The 14,156-nt window shown below is 44.0% G+C and overlaps 1 protein-coding gene across 3 annotated transcripts in view; it reads right to left on the bottom strand.

Moving 5' to 3' along the window:
* Positions 1-13,185, bottom strand: part of CHODL (chondrolectin) — a 46,345-nt gene extending 33,160 nt beyond the window's left edge. Inside the window, exon 1 of one of the 3 annotated variants that reach the window (XM_019528763.1) lies at positions 12,953-13,185. In XM_019528763.1, coding sequence (XP_019384308.1) covers positions 12,953-13,040 — 88 coding nt within the window. In that variant the 5' untranslated portion in view covers positions 13,041-13,185. The remainder of the gene's footprint in view (positions 1-12,952) is intronic. The other 2 variants (XM_019528762.1, XM_019528764.1) reach the window with 2 other exon arrangements.
* Positions 13,186-14,156: the final 971 nt, after the last annotated feature.

Genomic DNA, 14,156 nt, shown 5'->3' with positions numbered 1-14,156 from the left:
CTTCTGACTCCAATGTCCACATCATTAATGTTGAACAATATGGGTCCAAGGACAGAGCCTTGAGGGACCCCACTGGTCACAGGACACCATGATGAGTGACTGCCATCAATTACTACCCTCTACTACCCTCTGGGTCCCACCAAGGAGCCAATTTCCCAGCCAGTGGCTCATGGTGGACCCAAGGCCACAATTGGCCAGTTTCGCCAAGAGGTGATCATGGGATACCAAATCAAAGGCTTTTTTGAAGTCAAGATATATGACATCAATCTCATCTCCCTTGTCCAGGTGATGGGTCACCTGGTCATAGAAGGAAATGAGATTGGTCAAGCAAGACCTACCTGCAACCAACCTGTGCTGGCTATCCCTTAGGATGTTGGCATTGGCCAGTCCATTAAGGATGGCCTCTTTAATAAACTTTTCTAAGACCTTCCCCAGGATAGAAGTCAGGCTGATGGGCCTATAATTACTGGGATCCACCTTCCTCCCCTTCTTGAAGACAGGCACCACATTCGCCTTCTTCTGGTCTTTGGGCACTACACCAGAGTGCTAGGAATTTTCAAAGATCCGTGTCAGAGGCTGGGCTATGATGCTCGCCAGCTCCTTGAGTACCCTGGGGTGTAGACTGTCAGGGCTGGCTGACTTGAAGGTATCCAGCCTCTCAGGGTGTTCCTTCATGAGGTCAGCATTAATGGAGGGCAGGGGATCTCCCTCACCCGGACCTCCCTGTCCCGTGATTGGCATGGGCATCCCATAGGACTAATGAAAGACCTAGGCAAAGTAGGTTGGCTTTTAACAGGTTGGCTTTTTCCTGGGTGTCAGTTGTCAGCTGTCCCATCTGGTTCAGCAGGGGTCCAATGTTGCCCTTGCTTTTCCTCCGGCTCCCCACATATCCTATGACCCCAGCTGACTTCCTGCCCTTTGGGCAGGGGGCTGGACTCGATGATCTCCCGAGGCCCCTTCCAGCCCTAATGTCTATGAAATCTGAAACAGGACTTTTTATTGTCCTTGATGCTCAAAGCTAGTTGGAGTTTAGATGCAGCCTTGGGTTTCCTGGTTTGCTCCCTGCCGGACTGAACCAGCGCAGAATATTCGTCCTTGGAAGTGAATCCCATCCTCCATCCTTTATAGGCCTTTCTTTTTAGCCTCAGGAGGTCTGCTAGATCCCTGGAGAGCTCAGGGGGCTACTGTGCCCTCTTGCTGCCTCTTGAAGTAATGTTCATGGTCAAGGTTTGTAGCTTTAAAATATATTTCTTTTATTATTCTTTTTAAACACTACTCAACTTACATGTGTGATAAGAATTAAAACTATTTGTCATCCTGTTGATCTCAGTACAGTGTCTCTAAAATAATACTGTTATATTACTTGGTATATGTGTAATTACATATCATCAAAAGGTATTTTCCATGTATTTGAGGAACTAAAGACTGACTATTATGCACAGGCTTGGACAAGTTTTACCCAGTGAAAAAAACCACTGGGAGGCACTGAGTCTGAAGGAGACACACTGGCTCCCAAAGTTATTTGGAAGCCTAGCTACCACTCAACCTCTCTTAGGGCCTTGTTTTTATGTTAATTTTAAGTAGCTTCTGAAGCTCTTAACCCCTGTCCTGGCTCTCTAGCCTTTTTAATACCTACTCACAGCTATAGCTCCTACTCGAGCCCCTGCTTGCCAGCTCTATAGACTAAGTACAGACAGTTAAGCTGGAGGCAGAATCGATTCAATTTTCACAAGTTTTTTTAAACTGTGCATCTTGAATTGATAAAGAATCGAACTAACATCCAGTTTTCAGTTTGGAAAAGCAGACAGAAGCGTGCACTAACCCAGGCCAGAAGATAGAGGGCACTGGAACATACCTCCCAGCCTGAGGGCCATGCTGAGGTTAACATGTCCCCATCCCCCTGCTTTCCCCCCACCCTGCAGGGAGGGGAATTAGCCTCAGTCTGGGAGCCAGGTTGGGGGCTGCCTCCCCAGCACCCCAGATCCCTGCTCACACCTCACTCCTCACCTCTCCACCCCAAGATGACTTGTGGCTGTGAGGCTCTCTCCCAGGGAGCAGGCAGGGAAGATGTTCAGTCAACCTGAGCAAGCAGCTTAACTCTTCCCTGCCTGCTCACTGGGAGCAGTGCCAGGCAGCCCCAGGTAATCAGAGGGTAGAGGGAAAGTGAGTGGGGATCAGGGGTGCTGAGGAGGGTGGGGCAGGGGAGCAGAGGGCCCAATCTGGGCCAGCAAGAGAGGGGGGAAGATCCTGGATCAGCACGGGGATGGGAGCTCCTTCCTCCTCCCCCTGAGGGTAAGAGACTGGCAAGGGAGCAGTCAGTCCACTGCTCCCACAGCTGGCCAGGCCCATGCAGGGACGGGGGGTAAGACAGACCCAGGGCAGGCTGCAGTGGGGCAGGGGAATTCCTCCCAGGCATGGGACTCCCCCCACATGGGCAGACCCCCACATGGGCAGACCCTAGCCCAGGGTGCTGGCCCCAAGACAGGACTGCTTCCCTTGCCTCCCCTCAACATATCAGCACCCTGAGGGAGGGCGGGGGCGCGGGGGGGAACTGATGAAGCCCTGTGGGGCATGGAAGAAGCCTGGAGTGGGAGTAGGTAGGAGATTCTTATCTTTCAGTCCTCTAGGATCCTGCTGGCCTGAACATGTGACTGCTTTAAACTTAAAGCCAACAACAGCCAACATTTGAGCAGCTCACACTTAAGGCCCTTAAGCACATAGCTTGACCTGTCTCTCCTGGCTAACCACCTCTGCTGGCTCATGCGGAGATAGTTATGGTTTAAGATTTTCAGCACAGAAATGGTCTACTATTCTGTGTTTGTACAATACTAAACACAATTTGACCACATCTTTGATTGGTTCCTAAATAGTGCTATATTAAAAATAATGAATACGAGTGGGCATTCTCCTTGTGCTCTTCTCTCATTCATGGGCCAGTCACAATTTAACCTAGTCAATTAATCTCAACACTGCCCTTTTGTATTTAGGAAACAAGTACAAATGCTAGATATTACCAGCTACTGGTAAAATACAACTGTCCCTAAAGCAGCTCAGTACCACCATTTAGCCGTCTGCAGAATAATATACGGTATAAAGACACAATATAATTTAAAAGATAAAGACAAAAAGTGGGAAAACAATACTGTTCCCTGTTGAAGCAACAGATAGAACTGAATCCAGACTGGCAAAATATATAGTTGTACAGAATGAAATTTGGCTCTGAGTTCACATCAACACATCCTTTATGGAATGTGAATTAGAATCTTTGATGACAACAATTGGCTGAGATGTGGGAAATCCATATTACATAAAACTGACATCTAGGCTTCAACCAAATGCTTTATCCCATCTCTTTATTTCTATATCATCCCTTTGCTTTGTCCAGTGCTCTTTTGGAAAGAGAGAGAGAGAGAGTGAGTGAGCACTTTTTTGACTCATTTTTATATTATGTTAGGAATGAAGAAGAAAAATGTAAGAATCTGAAAGACAGCTGTTCTCATTATATGGGATCTTCCAATGCCAATGCTCACTGTCTATGGCACTCAGCCTATACTGACTCAAATACTGGAATCTGCACTATTGCGCTACCAGTGCCATTTTCTGCAATATCCAACTGTTGCAGAGATTTTGCCGTCCCCATAACAGCATCATATAACCAGCTCAAAGATTGAATGGGATCATTGCATACAATGACAAGCTAACAGGATAAATCTAGCAAGGAAAGTCTGAATGTTATTGAGGAACACTGAAGAAAATGCATTTTCTGTGCTGTGCTGTATTGAACCAAAATAAGTCTCTCTCCTCAAATGTGTATTCTTCTAGATATTGGAACCCATTTACTGGGAATCCTAGAAAAGAGCTATCAGAGGTTTGTTGGTTTTGCAAAACTGCACTGGGCAGGTTTTTGTTTTGCAGAACACAAGCCAGGGGACCTTTATATTGACCAGTTCAGATTCCTCTTAAGCAACCCCCCCAAATTCTAGAAGTTTGCTGTTATACTACTGGCCTGCCATCTTGTATGATCACAAGTAGCTGATTTTCAAGATTCTGGGCATTGAACACACATCCCATATTAGAAGGTATAAATCTTGTAAAGACTGCTAATCTTCTACAAGCATTACCAGTAGGCTGACCATATGGAAATCCTGGAAATCAGGACATAATCCAGGACACTGTCCTCCTTTCCTCTCCCATGCTCTTACAGGGCAATGGGGGTGGGGCAGCATGCCAGGTACGCAGCGGTGCCTGCCTGCTCAATTCCAAGGTGCTTTTCACTGCTCCAACTCCCAGCCAGACTGCACCTCATGACCCTGTGTTTCTGGGATGCTCATTATAATTCTCAACAGCCAACTGGAACCAGCCTCTGAAATCCAGGACTGTCCCAGCTAAAACAGGACATATGGTCACCCTATATAACAGAAACTATGCCCTCAGAATAAATGAAAAAGTAGACCACTTTACTGAGGATCTAACTGTAGCAAACAGAGTTGTAGATTGGGACAAATCTAAACCAACATTTAGGGGAGATGGAGATAAGTAACTTAGTGTTGAATTAAGGGATGGGCTAATCAACAATTTGATGTTCGTAATTACTCCCATTGGAAAACTTACCATTATGATTGTTTGAATCAGTATAAGGTCATTGCTTTGTTAACTAGGAAATAGCTATTCATTTTGTATGAACAAATTAAACAGCTGGAGTCACTGCTTAAACTGTTAAGCCTTTATCAGGAAAAATATATCTGGTATTTCCTAATTGCTTATTTTCTCGCTCTTCTTTCCTTTTTTTGGAAGCAGGCAATGTAGACTTACACTTTATAAACTAAATTAAAGATGTGTACGCTTGTATAAGCATCTGATGCTTATGAAAACTTATGCATCTCTGATCTAGTTACTCTATAAGGTTCATACCTTCTTCTGCCTGACTTCAAACTAATACAGATAATATTCCTTTTTCTCTCTTCCTGTTTTTTTCTCCCAAACTACTAAAAGCATGACAGTTTTTCTTCTAAATGGAAAATGTCTAGTTTGGGCATTAGCTCTGCTTCACATGTTTAATATTCCATAAATTAAGAAACTGAAATCCATTTAGCTCTTTCGGTAATAACTGAATATTTCTTATCAGCTAGAGTCACCAGCTGGACTTTGTGGTTATAAATCACAGGGCTGATTGTACAGATAATCATTGCTCTATTTAAGAGATATTGTGTGGCTATTCCATAGTAGGGGTATACAGCAACAGGCAAATACTTTCTGACAGCCTGGGAGCACAGTCCTGACACCATCAGCCTCTTGCAAACTGACACACACATTCTTTGTTGATGCTCAGAAAGTAAAAGGCCCCTATGTATGTCCTTTTCCATTTGAAGGAATAACTTCCGAAAATGAGATAATTTAGACCAGTGTTTCACTAAGCATAAGTCATGTTCTATATTGAGGGTGATGTGAAGGACTAAACAGGGTGTGGGAAGGTAAAATAGAAACATCTTACTATGTTAATAATTCTCAAAAAAATCTCAGTTTTTTCTTGGAAAACAAGATTTGTGAATAAACTCTTGAAAAACATGACCCAAATGTACCCAATGGAAAGATGTCTAAGTCTGCAGAAAGCTTGACACTACTTCTGATGCATGAACTGTTATTTCAGTGGTTCTTAGTGTAGATGTCAGTGATAATACATTAAATGTCAACATTGTTTATTAAAGCATGTAAGAAATAAGAGGAAATATAATATGATACAAAGATCCACTCAATCTGCTCTGAATGGTGGCTCATGGCATGTCTTCACAGAGATGCGACTTATTTTTTATGAAAGGATTTTGGTTGTCAAAATTTGGAAAGTGCTGACTCAAGCCGTGATATAAATTCCTATGACAAAGTATGGAAGTCTCATTATCTGAGCTGGTTAACATAAAAACACCTGCACATATTAGGACAGGAATTTCTTGTTATAATGGGGAGATTGACAAAATAGGTCTTTTCCCATCTATCTACCTTAGTATGACTTAATTATGGAACAGACATTCTAGATGCTTTCAATCAGACATAATATGCCTGTAGAATACGTTGTGTTTGTTATTATGTGGGAAACCTTTGACAGAAACTTCAGAATCCATATAGTTTAAATAATGTATAATGTATGACAGGCAAAAGGAAAAGGGAATGTACTAGTGTCCCTCTCCTGCAGTGATGCACAGACTTAATTTTATAGCCAGAAGTACTGTAGTCTTCCTCACTGGAACTTCTCACCTACATAAACATAACTATATTGTCCAATATCAAGGGCAATTTCTCATTCCTTATTTCTGATCTCTTAAGCAAATTGTATGTAACCCTTCAGCCAATAAACTTATTGAGAGTGATCAATCATTTTTCAATATCTCATATTTCATGAGACGAACCCATCCATTCTCTTGCATTACTTGACAGTTTTACATTGATTCTTTCCACTGAGTGGCAACTTGTATTGAATGACTTCTGAATTACTTAGATTCTTTGTAATTGGTACTTCGTAAATGAAGATTATTTTTCTCTGTCATGGATTCAAATAAAAATAGTGTGAACTGTTATAATCATTTTATACTGGTTTATGGACCTAAAATTCTTCAGGGCATAACATAAACTGGCATGAATTCCCTATCACTTGCTTTTGTATCTGTGTTATCTGAATGCTGTGTAAAATTCAAATGCCTGTCAACTCCCCACTGCATGTGCATGTAATCAGAGTCACATGTTTGGTTCATCCAGAAAGCATAGAGAATAAAATATGAATCTGAAACTCTTAGTAACTCAGCTAAAAAGATAATAAGTGTGGCCAAATCCAGGATTTCATAAAGCAGGTGTAGGAGCAGTGACCCATATGCTGCAGGGGTAGCTGCATCACCCACTTTTGTGCCCTCCACCCCACCCCCTCACATATCAGAGCAGGCATGCCATGGGGGACTTTTCTGAAGTCCTTCAAGCAGGTAAGAACCTTCCTTCCCTCTCCCTCCACCCTGTGCACTGTAGTAGGTTCCCTCTCCTTCTCTGTCCTCCATGGCTGACCTGGGGAAAGCGGGAGGGTCCAGAGCCACACCTGCCCCACTCCAGCCACACAGAGATAGCTAGAAATAACAGTGACACCAGCAGAGGCATGTGCATTCCATTCTCCCATGCCTGCTCCCAAGTTGTGAAGACTGGGTACAAAGGAAGAACCTGCCCTCTGCTGCCACTGTCCCTAAACTCGCATTCAAAATAAGTTATAATGCTAAGATTTGCTAAGATAGTAAGATACCCAGCTTCCTCCACACCTTTTAGAAAACTCCAGCCTCCGTGATAAACTAAATACAGATATATAACAAGAAAGCTACAGTTTAGTTAATGAATTTGCAAAGTACAGATGGATTAAAGTTCCCCCAGCAACCACCAAGGTACTGTATAAGGTATAATGGGTACTTCCACTAGATCTGACACTCAACTATCCAAGACAGGAGATTTTAGTATACTAGTATTATGGTAGCCTGAAGCTACCATAGTTTCACTTATGTATCGTAGATATTTAAATTAAAGGCATGCTAGAATCTTTTCTAAGCTAGGATATTAGTCTTTTAACGGGTCTATATATTGTTTTAAAAATTCTCTCTCATCTTGAAATCTTGACAAAATAACCAGTGGGCATCAACATTTATATAAATATCTTGCATAAAACCTAAGCAGACCAAATTCAGATCTGATATAATTAGGCCACTGAAATAAGTGAAATTGATTGAACTCTGTAAGCACTAGCCTTACATCAATTCATTCCATTATTCAGTATAAAGTAACTAGCTTTTCTGAGTACTATCTATAAAATACTGTGTTTCAGATGAACAGGTTATAAACTACATAAACGAATAAAAACTACAGTCATAAAGATACTTAAAGTAAATGGCCCTACAATTTAAGAGCAGCTATGTTGTTTCAGCCTCTGCTGGATGCAAGTTTTTTCTTCACTTAGTAAATGCTTTAATATATCCAGTTATTTCCCATCTAAATAGATAAATCTATTGCTTTAAAATACTGTAAGTATAAAATCTACTAAAACATGCACTCCCATAATCAAGAAAATATCGCTATTAAAAAACAAACATAAAATGACAGCAAACAGCAGTCATTAAGGTATAATGGCTATGATTAATACATAGGTTGCTAAATGGTTAGTAATAAGATTAGCCTGTTTCTTTCCTGCCCAATAGATACTTAAAGTAATTGCATCGCTGCAAACTGCATTATCATCACTTCAAGTTCTTTATGATGTCATGAGATAGCGATGCAGACTATGTAATACTCAGCAGTTTTCTTCCTGGTCCTACTTTGTTATTTTCTTTTAGAATCTCTTCTCTGTCAATGCTAGACATTCTGACATTAGCTCCTGTAATCATAGCTCACAAAAATTTCTCTACATCTGCATTAAAGTGAGGTTCATTTGCAGTATTTTTCTTCAGTAATTCAGAAATCAAAATAATGATGGCTGATAATGTCACCAAAGTGTAAAATATCTGCTTAAAAACAAGCCAGTTGATATTTTTTATCTAGTTGGATCTTATTCACAAATTGATCTGTTGGCAAGAAAATAAGGGAAGTTAAATGGAAATGGAAAAGGTAAACAAAACTGAAAAGCCTAAACTAAGTAGAATCATAGAAAATTAAGGTTGGAAGGGACCTGAGGAGGTTTTCTAGTCTAACCCCCTATTCCATACAAGATGATCCCCTACTAGATCAACCCAGCCAAAACTTTGTCTAGCCAAGTCTTAAAAGCCTCCAAGGAAGGAGACTCCACAGCCTCTCTGGGTAACCTGTTCCAGTGTTTTACTACCCTCGTAGTAAGAGAGTTTTTCCTAACAAAAAATAACTTGCAAGACATTTTTAAAAGCTGAGCAGTCTTTTCTATGATCTTCTATCACTTGCACCAAAATGGTAAGGGCAACTGTATATTTCTGTCTTTGCCATTTATTTCAGCTACTTTGCTGAAATTGTGTAACAATAGGAGTCAATGGGATCTTCCTACTGTCTTCTGTACATAATGGGTCAAGACCATAATGAGGAATATGCTCTATTTTAGTTTTAAGAAAATGTAGCCAGTTTAGGAAAGGGGTAGAAAGATGAGGTAGTCACAATTTTTAAAGAATACAGGTTCATTAAAAATGTAAATGAGAAACTTTTCTTCTTTCCTTTTCTCACCACTAACTAAAGTTTTAAGCCAAACTGTTGCTGTTCATGGATAAGTGTACGAGGTAAGAAGGCAAAGAATGGAAGAGAGAGCCCTACATCCACCTTTACCAGTGCTTCTATTGACAAGGTGTGTTGGCATTACCAGTAGTATCAGGCACTTCCAAGTCTTTGCAGTATGGTAAGAATGCAGCCTCATCCAAAGACACTTCTCTTTCATCAAAAAAAAGCACTCTCTGCCTCTCTGTACTGATCACTGCTGTTTTGTACAATTTATTATTACATACGCAACCAAGCTGTAGCCAATGAAGCCCCAAAATATCCCTAAATGTTTTGCTTCAAAAACTGTTCTGTATTTTGTGAGCCAAGTACACCCTAGTGTACCATGATAAGGCCAAGAAGAGACTAATTTTGTGTTTAAAAAATGATGTCTAGCATCTGTGGCTTCCAAAAATCAAAGTCTTACTTGGAATCTAATAAAATTTGAGCCACAATGCAAATACATATGTGCCCTAGATTGGTTTAAAAAATGGATATTCATGCAGATAGGCCTTTATAAACTGAAGTCACAAATATCATTAAATGAGTGAAAACTAAGTGTTCAAATCTCCTTAAATCAAGTATGGGAAAGTCACTGTTAGAAGTTCAACACAAAATGGAGACTTGCAAAAGTTAAACAGAATAACAGTTATTCACTTCCTAATGACACCTATAATAAGTACACATAAACATTTAATTATAAAAATACATAGAGGTTCTTAGCCCAGCTTTGTATATAAGATACAAAGTTAGATGGTGCACTTCAATATGCACTTTAGATGAAGGTGTCTCTCCAAATATATAAAGCATGTCGTATGTCTTGTTTCTTGAAACAAAAAACATAAAAGAAAGTATGAGTCAAGGTTCTCAATACATATACCATCACTGCAATAGCCAAGGGAAGTCATTTTTAATGCTCTGGAATTGGTGTATAAACATACCATTTTATCTGCTTGCACAGAGAATTATGTATATAACTACTGTAACAAAAGTGTAGGCAAGTACGCATATACTTTTGCAGCAAAGGAAACCTATGAGCTAGGTTTTGTATTCCTTGTGTATTCCAATGGCTTCAACTTTGAGGGCCTAATCTAAAGCCAACTGAAATTAATGGCATATTTTCCTGCAAATTCAGTGATTTCTGGATCAGACTGCGAGGAATGCAAGAGGGGATCCTAAAACTAAACCCACATTTCAATGAAGACTGACTCCCTCTTGCTTTTTAGATATTTGTAGTGAAGCAGCACATCAGATAAATGAAAATGGAGCTGTATAGCCTGTATAATTAAGATTTATAACATTAAAGTTGTATTACTTTTTTGTATTATGACAAGAAGAAAAAATTCTGCATAGTTAACAGCACTTAAATATTAGTCACAAAAACTGTGGCAACAGGTACTTCTTATTATCCTTTTAAAATCATTTACTCTAACATACAGAACATTTCTAAGTTTGTAAGGTAGCCTCAACTCAAAAGAAATGGCTTGTCCTCATGTTGCACTGAATGAAGTCTTAAGAAATCCTAAGTTAAGACCTGATAGGAGTTTGGTGATCTGGGTTTTCATTTCTGAAGATCAGAAATTGAATTTTTGTGATTGTAATTATAATGAGTTTGCCAGTTTAGATTTAGTTCTACCTGACCATTATACACATGAGGACAATATAGTTAAAATAAACAATATTTTTTGATCAGAAGATGCACAGCAGATACAAGAGGTGAATTTCAGACAGAGGAGAAAATTGTACACATTCCATACAATACATCCAACTGTGGTTAGTTCTAACATTCTCATGTTTCTGGGCAAATGAAAACTAATCTTTAAATGCACACTTCCATTCTCTTCCTCTATAGTAAAGAGAGACACAAGTATTGCAAAATCTTCAAAATGAACTAAATAAAAAACTTCACGAGATATTATTCTGTTTCGCGATGCACATTACAGACTAGTGAAATAAGATCTAGAGAGATAGAGGAAAAGCTTTTGCTGATTTGAGTTCACTTCATCAGATTGTGTCTTTTCGCAGCATCTGATAAAGTGAACTTAGATTCCCAAAAGCTGCTTCTCTCTCTGTGTATAGAATCATGAGGGTCCAAAGGGATCTCAGGAGGTCATCTAGTCCAACCCCCTGCTCAAAGCAACTGGATCAGCCCTACCAAGGCTCTGTCTACCTGGGTCTTAAATCTTAAACTATAAAGGTGCTCTTGATCTATAACGTACATCTTTACCATGCCTTCTGCCTGACTTCAGCCCAATATTGCCAACTTCCTCTCTCTGCACTTGAAACTCAAACACTGCAGCAGATGAGAGGGGCAAATAAACCTCAAGGAGGAACTGACTACCACTCCTAGTTTATTCCCATAGGTCAAAAGGATGGGGACCCAATCAAAAAAAGAGAATGGAGCAGCTGTAAGCCACAACAAATTGTTTGGGTGCCAGCATTCCTCCAGCTGTAGCCAAGTGCGAACAGTGACTCACCACAGGGGTTGGGGTTAAACTTCCCATTGCCCATCCCATGACCTCTCAGCCTGTCCCACCCTTCCCTAGAGCTGTTGTTAGCTAGGCCAAAGCACAGAAACATCAAAGGGCAAATGCTCTCTTTGCCCCCTGAAAAAGCGGGGAGGGAGGGCTTTCTTGTTACAAGGTGCTGGGTGGGAATTGCCCCAAGCAGCCAGGTCCTCTCGCTTGGCCATCACCGTGCTTCTTAGCAATGAAGGGTAGAAGGGACCTCAGGAGAGCATCTAGTCTAACCCCGTGCTCCAAGCAGGACCATCCCCAACTGGATCATCCCATTTGTCTAGCTGGGTCTTAAAAACCTCGGAGGATGGAGATGCCACAACCTGTCCAGGCAGCCTGTTCTGGCATTTTCCTAGTGAGAAAGTTTTTCCTAACATCCAACCTAAACTTCCCTTGCTGCACAGTCACAAAGAAAAGGAATCTCCACAGACCATCTAGTCCAGGCCCTGCACCCAAGACAGCTCCATGCCTGTCCAAACCATCAAATAAACCCTGCATAAGGCAATGGGGGTAAGCAAGAGCCAGGATGGGTGCCAGGAGCCGGCCAAGGGCACCTCCTCTCCCCAGGAAGAGGAACCGAGTGCCCATCCTGCCCCCAAAATCCCTACTGTGCAGGGAAGGCAGTCTCTTCTCAAGTGCACCGGAGGGCTCAGCCCCACCAGCCCCCTCATGGGACCCCCCAGGAGGGGCTGATCCCCACAGGGAGCTGGAGGAGGGGTCCCCATGAGGGGCTGGGGGATCCCCCTCCAGCTCCCTATAGGGACCCCATGAGGGGCTCTTCCTCAAGGGAAGCTGGAGGGGGGATCCCCCATCCCCCCATGGGGACCCTCCCCCTCCAGCTCCGCATGGGGAGGAGCCCCTCATGGGGTCCCCATGGGGAGCTGGAGGGGGGATTCCCATCCCCCCAGCCCTTCATGGGGACCCTCCTAGCATGCCATGGGGACCCCCTCCAGCTCCCCACGAGCATCCCCTATTATACCATGGGGACCCGCTCCAGCTCCGCATGGGGACTCCCGCAGTCCCTCATGGGGACTCCCCCCGAGCTTCCTGTGAGGACCCCCCTCCAGCCCCTCGTGGAGATCCCCCGAGCTACCCATGGGGACAGCCCTCCAGCCCCTCATGGGCCTCTCCCCTCCAGCCCCCCTAGCATGCCATGGGGACCGCCTCCAGCTCCCTGACGGGGCCCCCGCAGCCCCCTGCGCCGCACTCACCGCTGAGCACGCGGAGGCAGAGGCCAGCGGGCGCGCAGAGCAGCGCGGCGCCCAGCACCAGCGGCAGCACCAGCGGTCCCGCGCCCATGGCGGCGGCGCCCCCCTCACAGCAGCGGCGCCGCGCTCTGGCCCGCGCACATGTCCCGGTGCTGCTGGCGGGAGCGGCGAGTCGCTGGCCCGCAGCCCCGTCCTGGCTCGTCCCGTCCCGTCCCGTCCCGTCCAGTCCAACCCCGCCTCGCCGCGCCTCGGCTCGGCTCCACTCTGCCTCGGAGGGGCTGCGGCGGCGACGGCTGCTTATATAGCCAGCCCGGACGGCTGTGCTCGCCCAGGAGCAGCCCCAGCCTATCGCTTCGTGCTGGCGCGGCGCGCAGCCCCCTCCCCCTCGCACCCCTGCCTCTCCGCAGCTCCTTCCCTGCGCCAGCCGCCCTCCAGCCCTGCCGCCGCGTGAGGCAGCTGTGGAGGGGCGCCCCCCCTCCCCCTCACAGACACAGCATCCCCTAACTGGGGCTTCACACCCTCGGGTGCTTTCCTGTGTGAGGATGCCTCCAGCATTGCAACAGGCTTGCAACCTATTTGGGGGCTGGGGGTAGATATTAAGAAAGACTTTGTCGCTAGGAGGGTAGTAAAGCACCTGAAGAGGCTCCCAAGTGAGGCAGTGGAGGTAGGCCAAGCCTTGGCTGGGGTGATCTAGTTGGCATGGTCCTGCTTGGAGCAGGGATTGGATTACCCCAGTGGTTTTCAATGTTTTTTGTACCAGGACCCATTTGTAAACATGGACGGCCAGTCCCGACCCAGTGCCCCTCACTCCCAACCAACTGCCCCGAATATCCAACCCTCTAGTATGTGGGACAGCAGGGAGGGTCCAAGCAGCCATGGAAAAGCCAGCTTCCCATGCTGTTTTCCTTTAAAAGAGAATCCATTTGTAACACTTGTTCTTGACCCTTTCATATATTCCTGCAACCCACTTTTGGGTTCTGACCCACGGGTTGAGAAATACTGGACTAGGCCTCCTGAGGTCCCTTCCAACCCTCTATGACTTTAAGATGGGGGAACAGGCTACAGGGATTCTCTAGTGTGGCAGGGTGGGCTTTCTGTTTTCTTCCTAAGTAAAGATGCTCCCCAGTCCGCATTCACGTGGAGCTGTCCCTAGGAGCACTCTCCACGGTGCTACAAGCCCCCCATGCTACACAACCCTCTGGATTTA

This window comes from Crocodylus porosus, unplaced genomic scaffold (genome assembly GCF_001723895.1).
Source record: "Crocodylus porosus isolate Cpor-Errol unplaced genomic scaffold, CroPor_comp1, whole genome shotgun sequence".
In the NCBI taxonomy this organism is placed as follows: Eukaryota; Metazoa; Chordata; order Crocodylia; family Crocodylidae; genus Crocodylus; species Crocodylus porosus.
The sequence above is the reverse complement of the archived record's forward strand: the minus strand, read 5'-3'. Positions and strand labels throughout refer to the sequence as shown.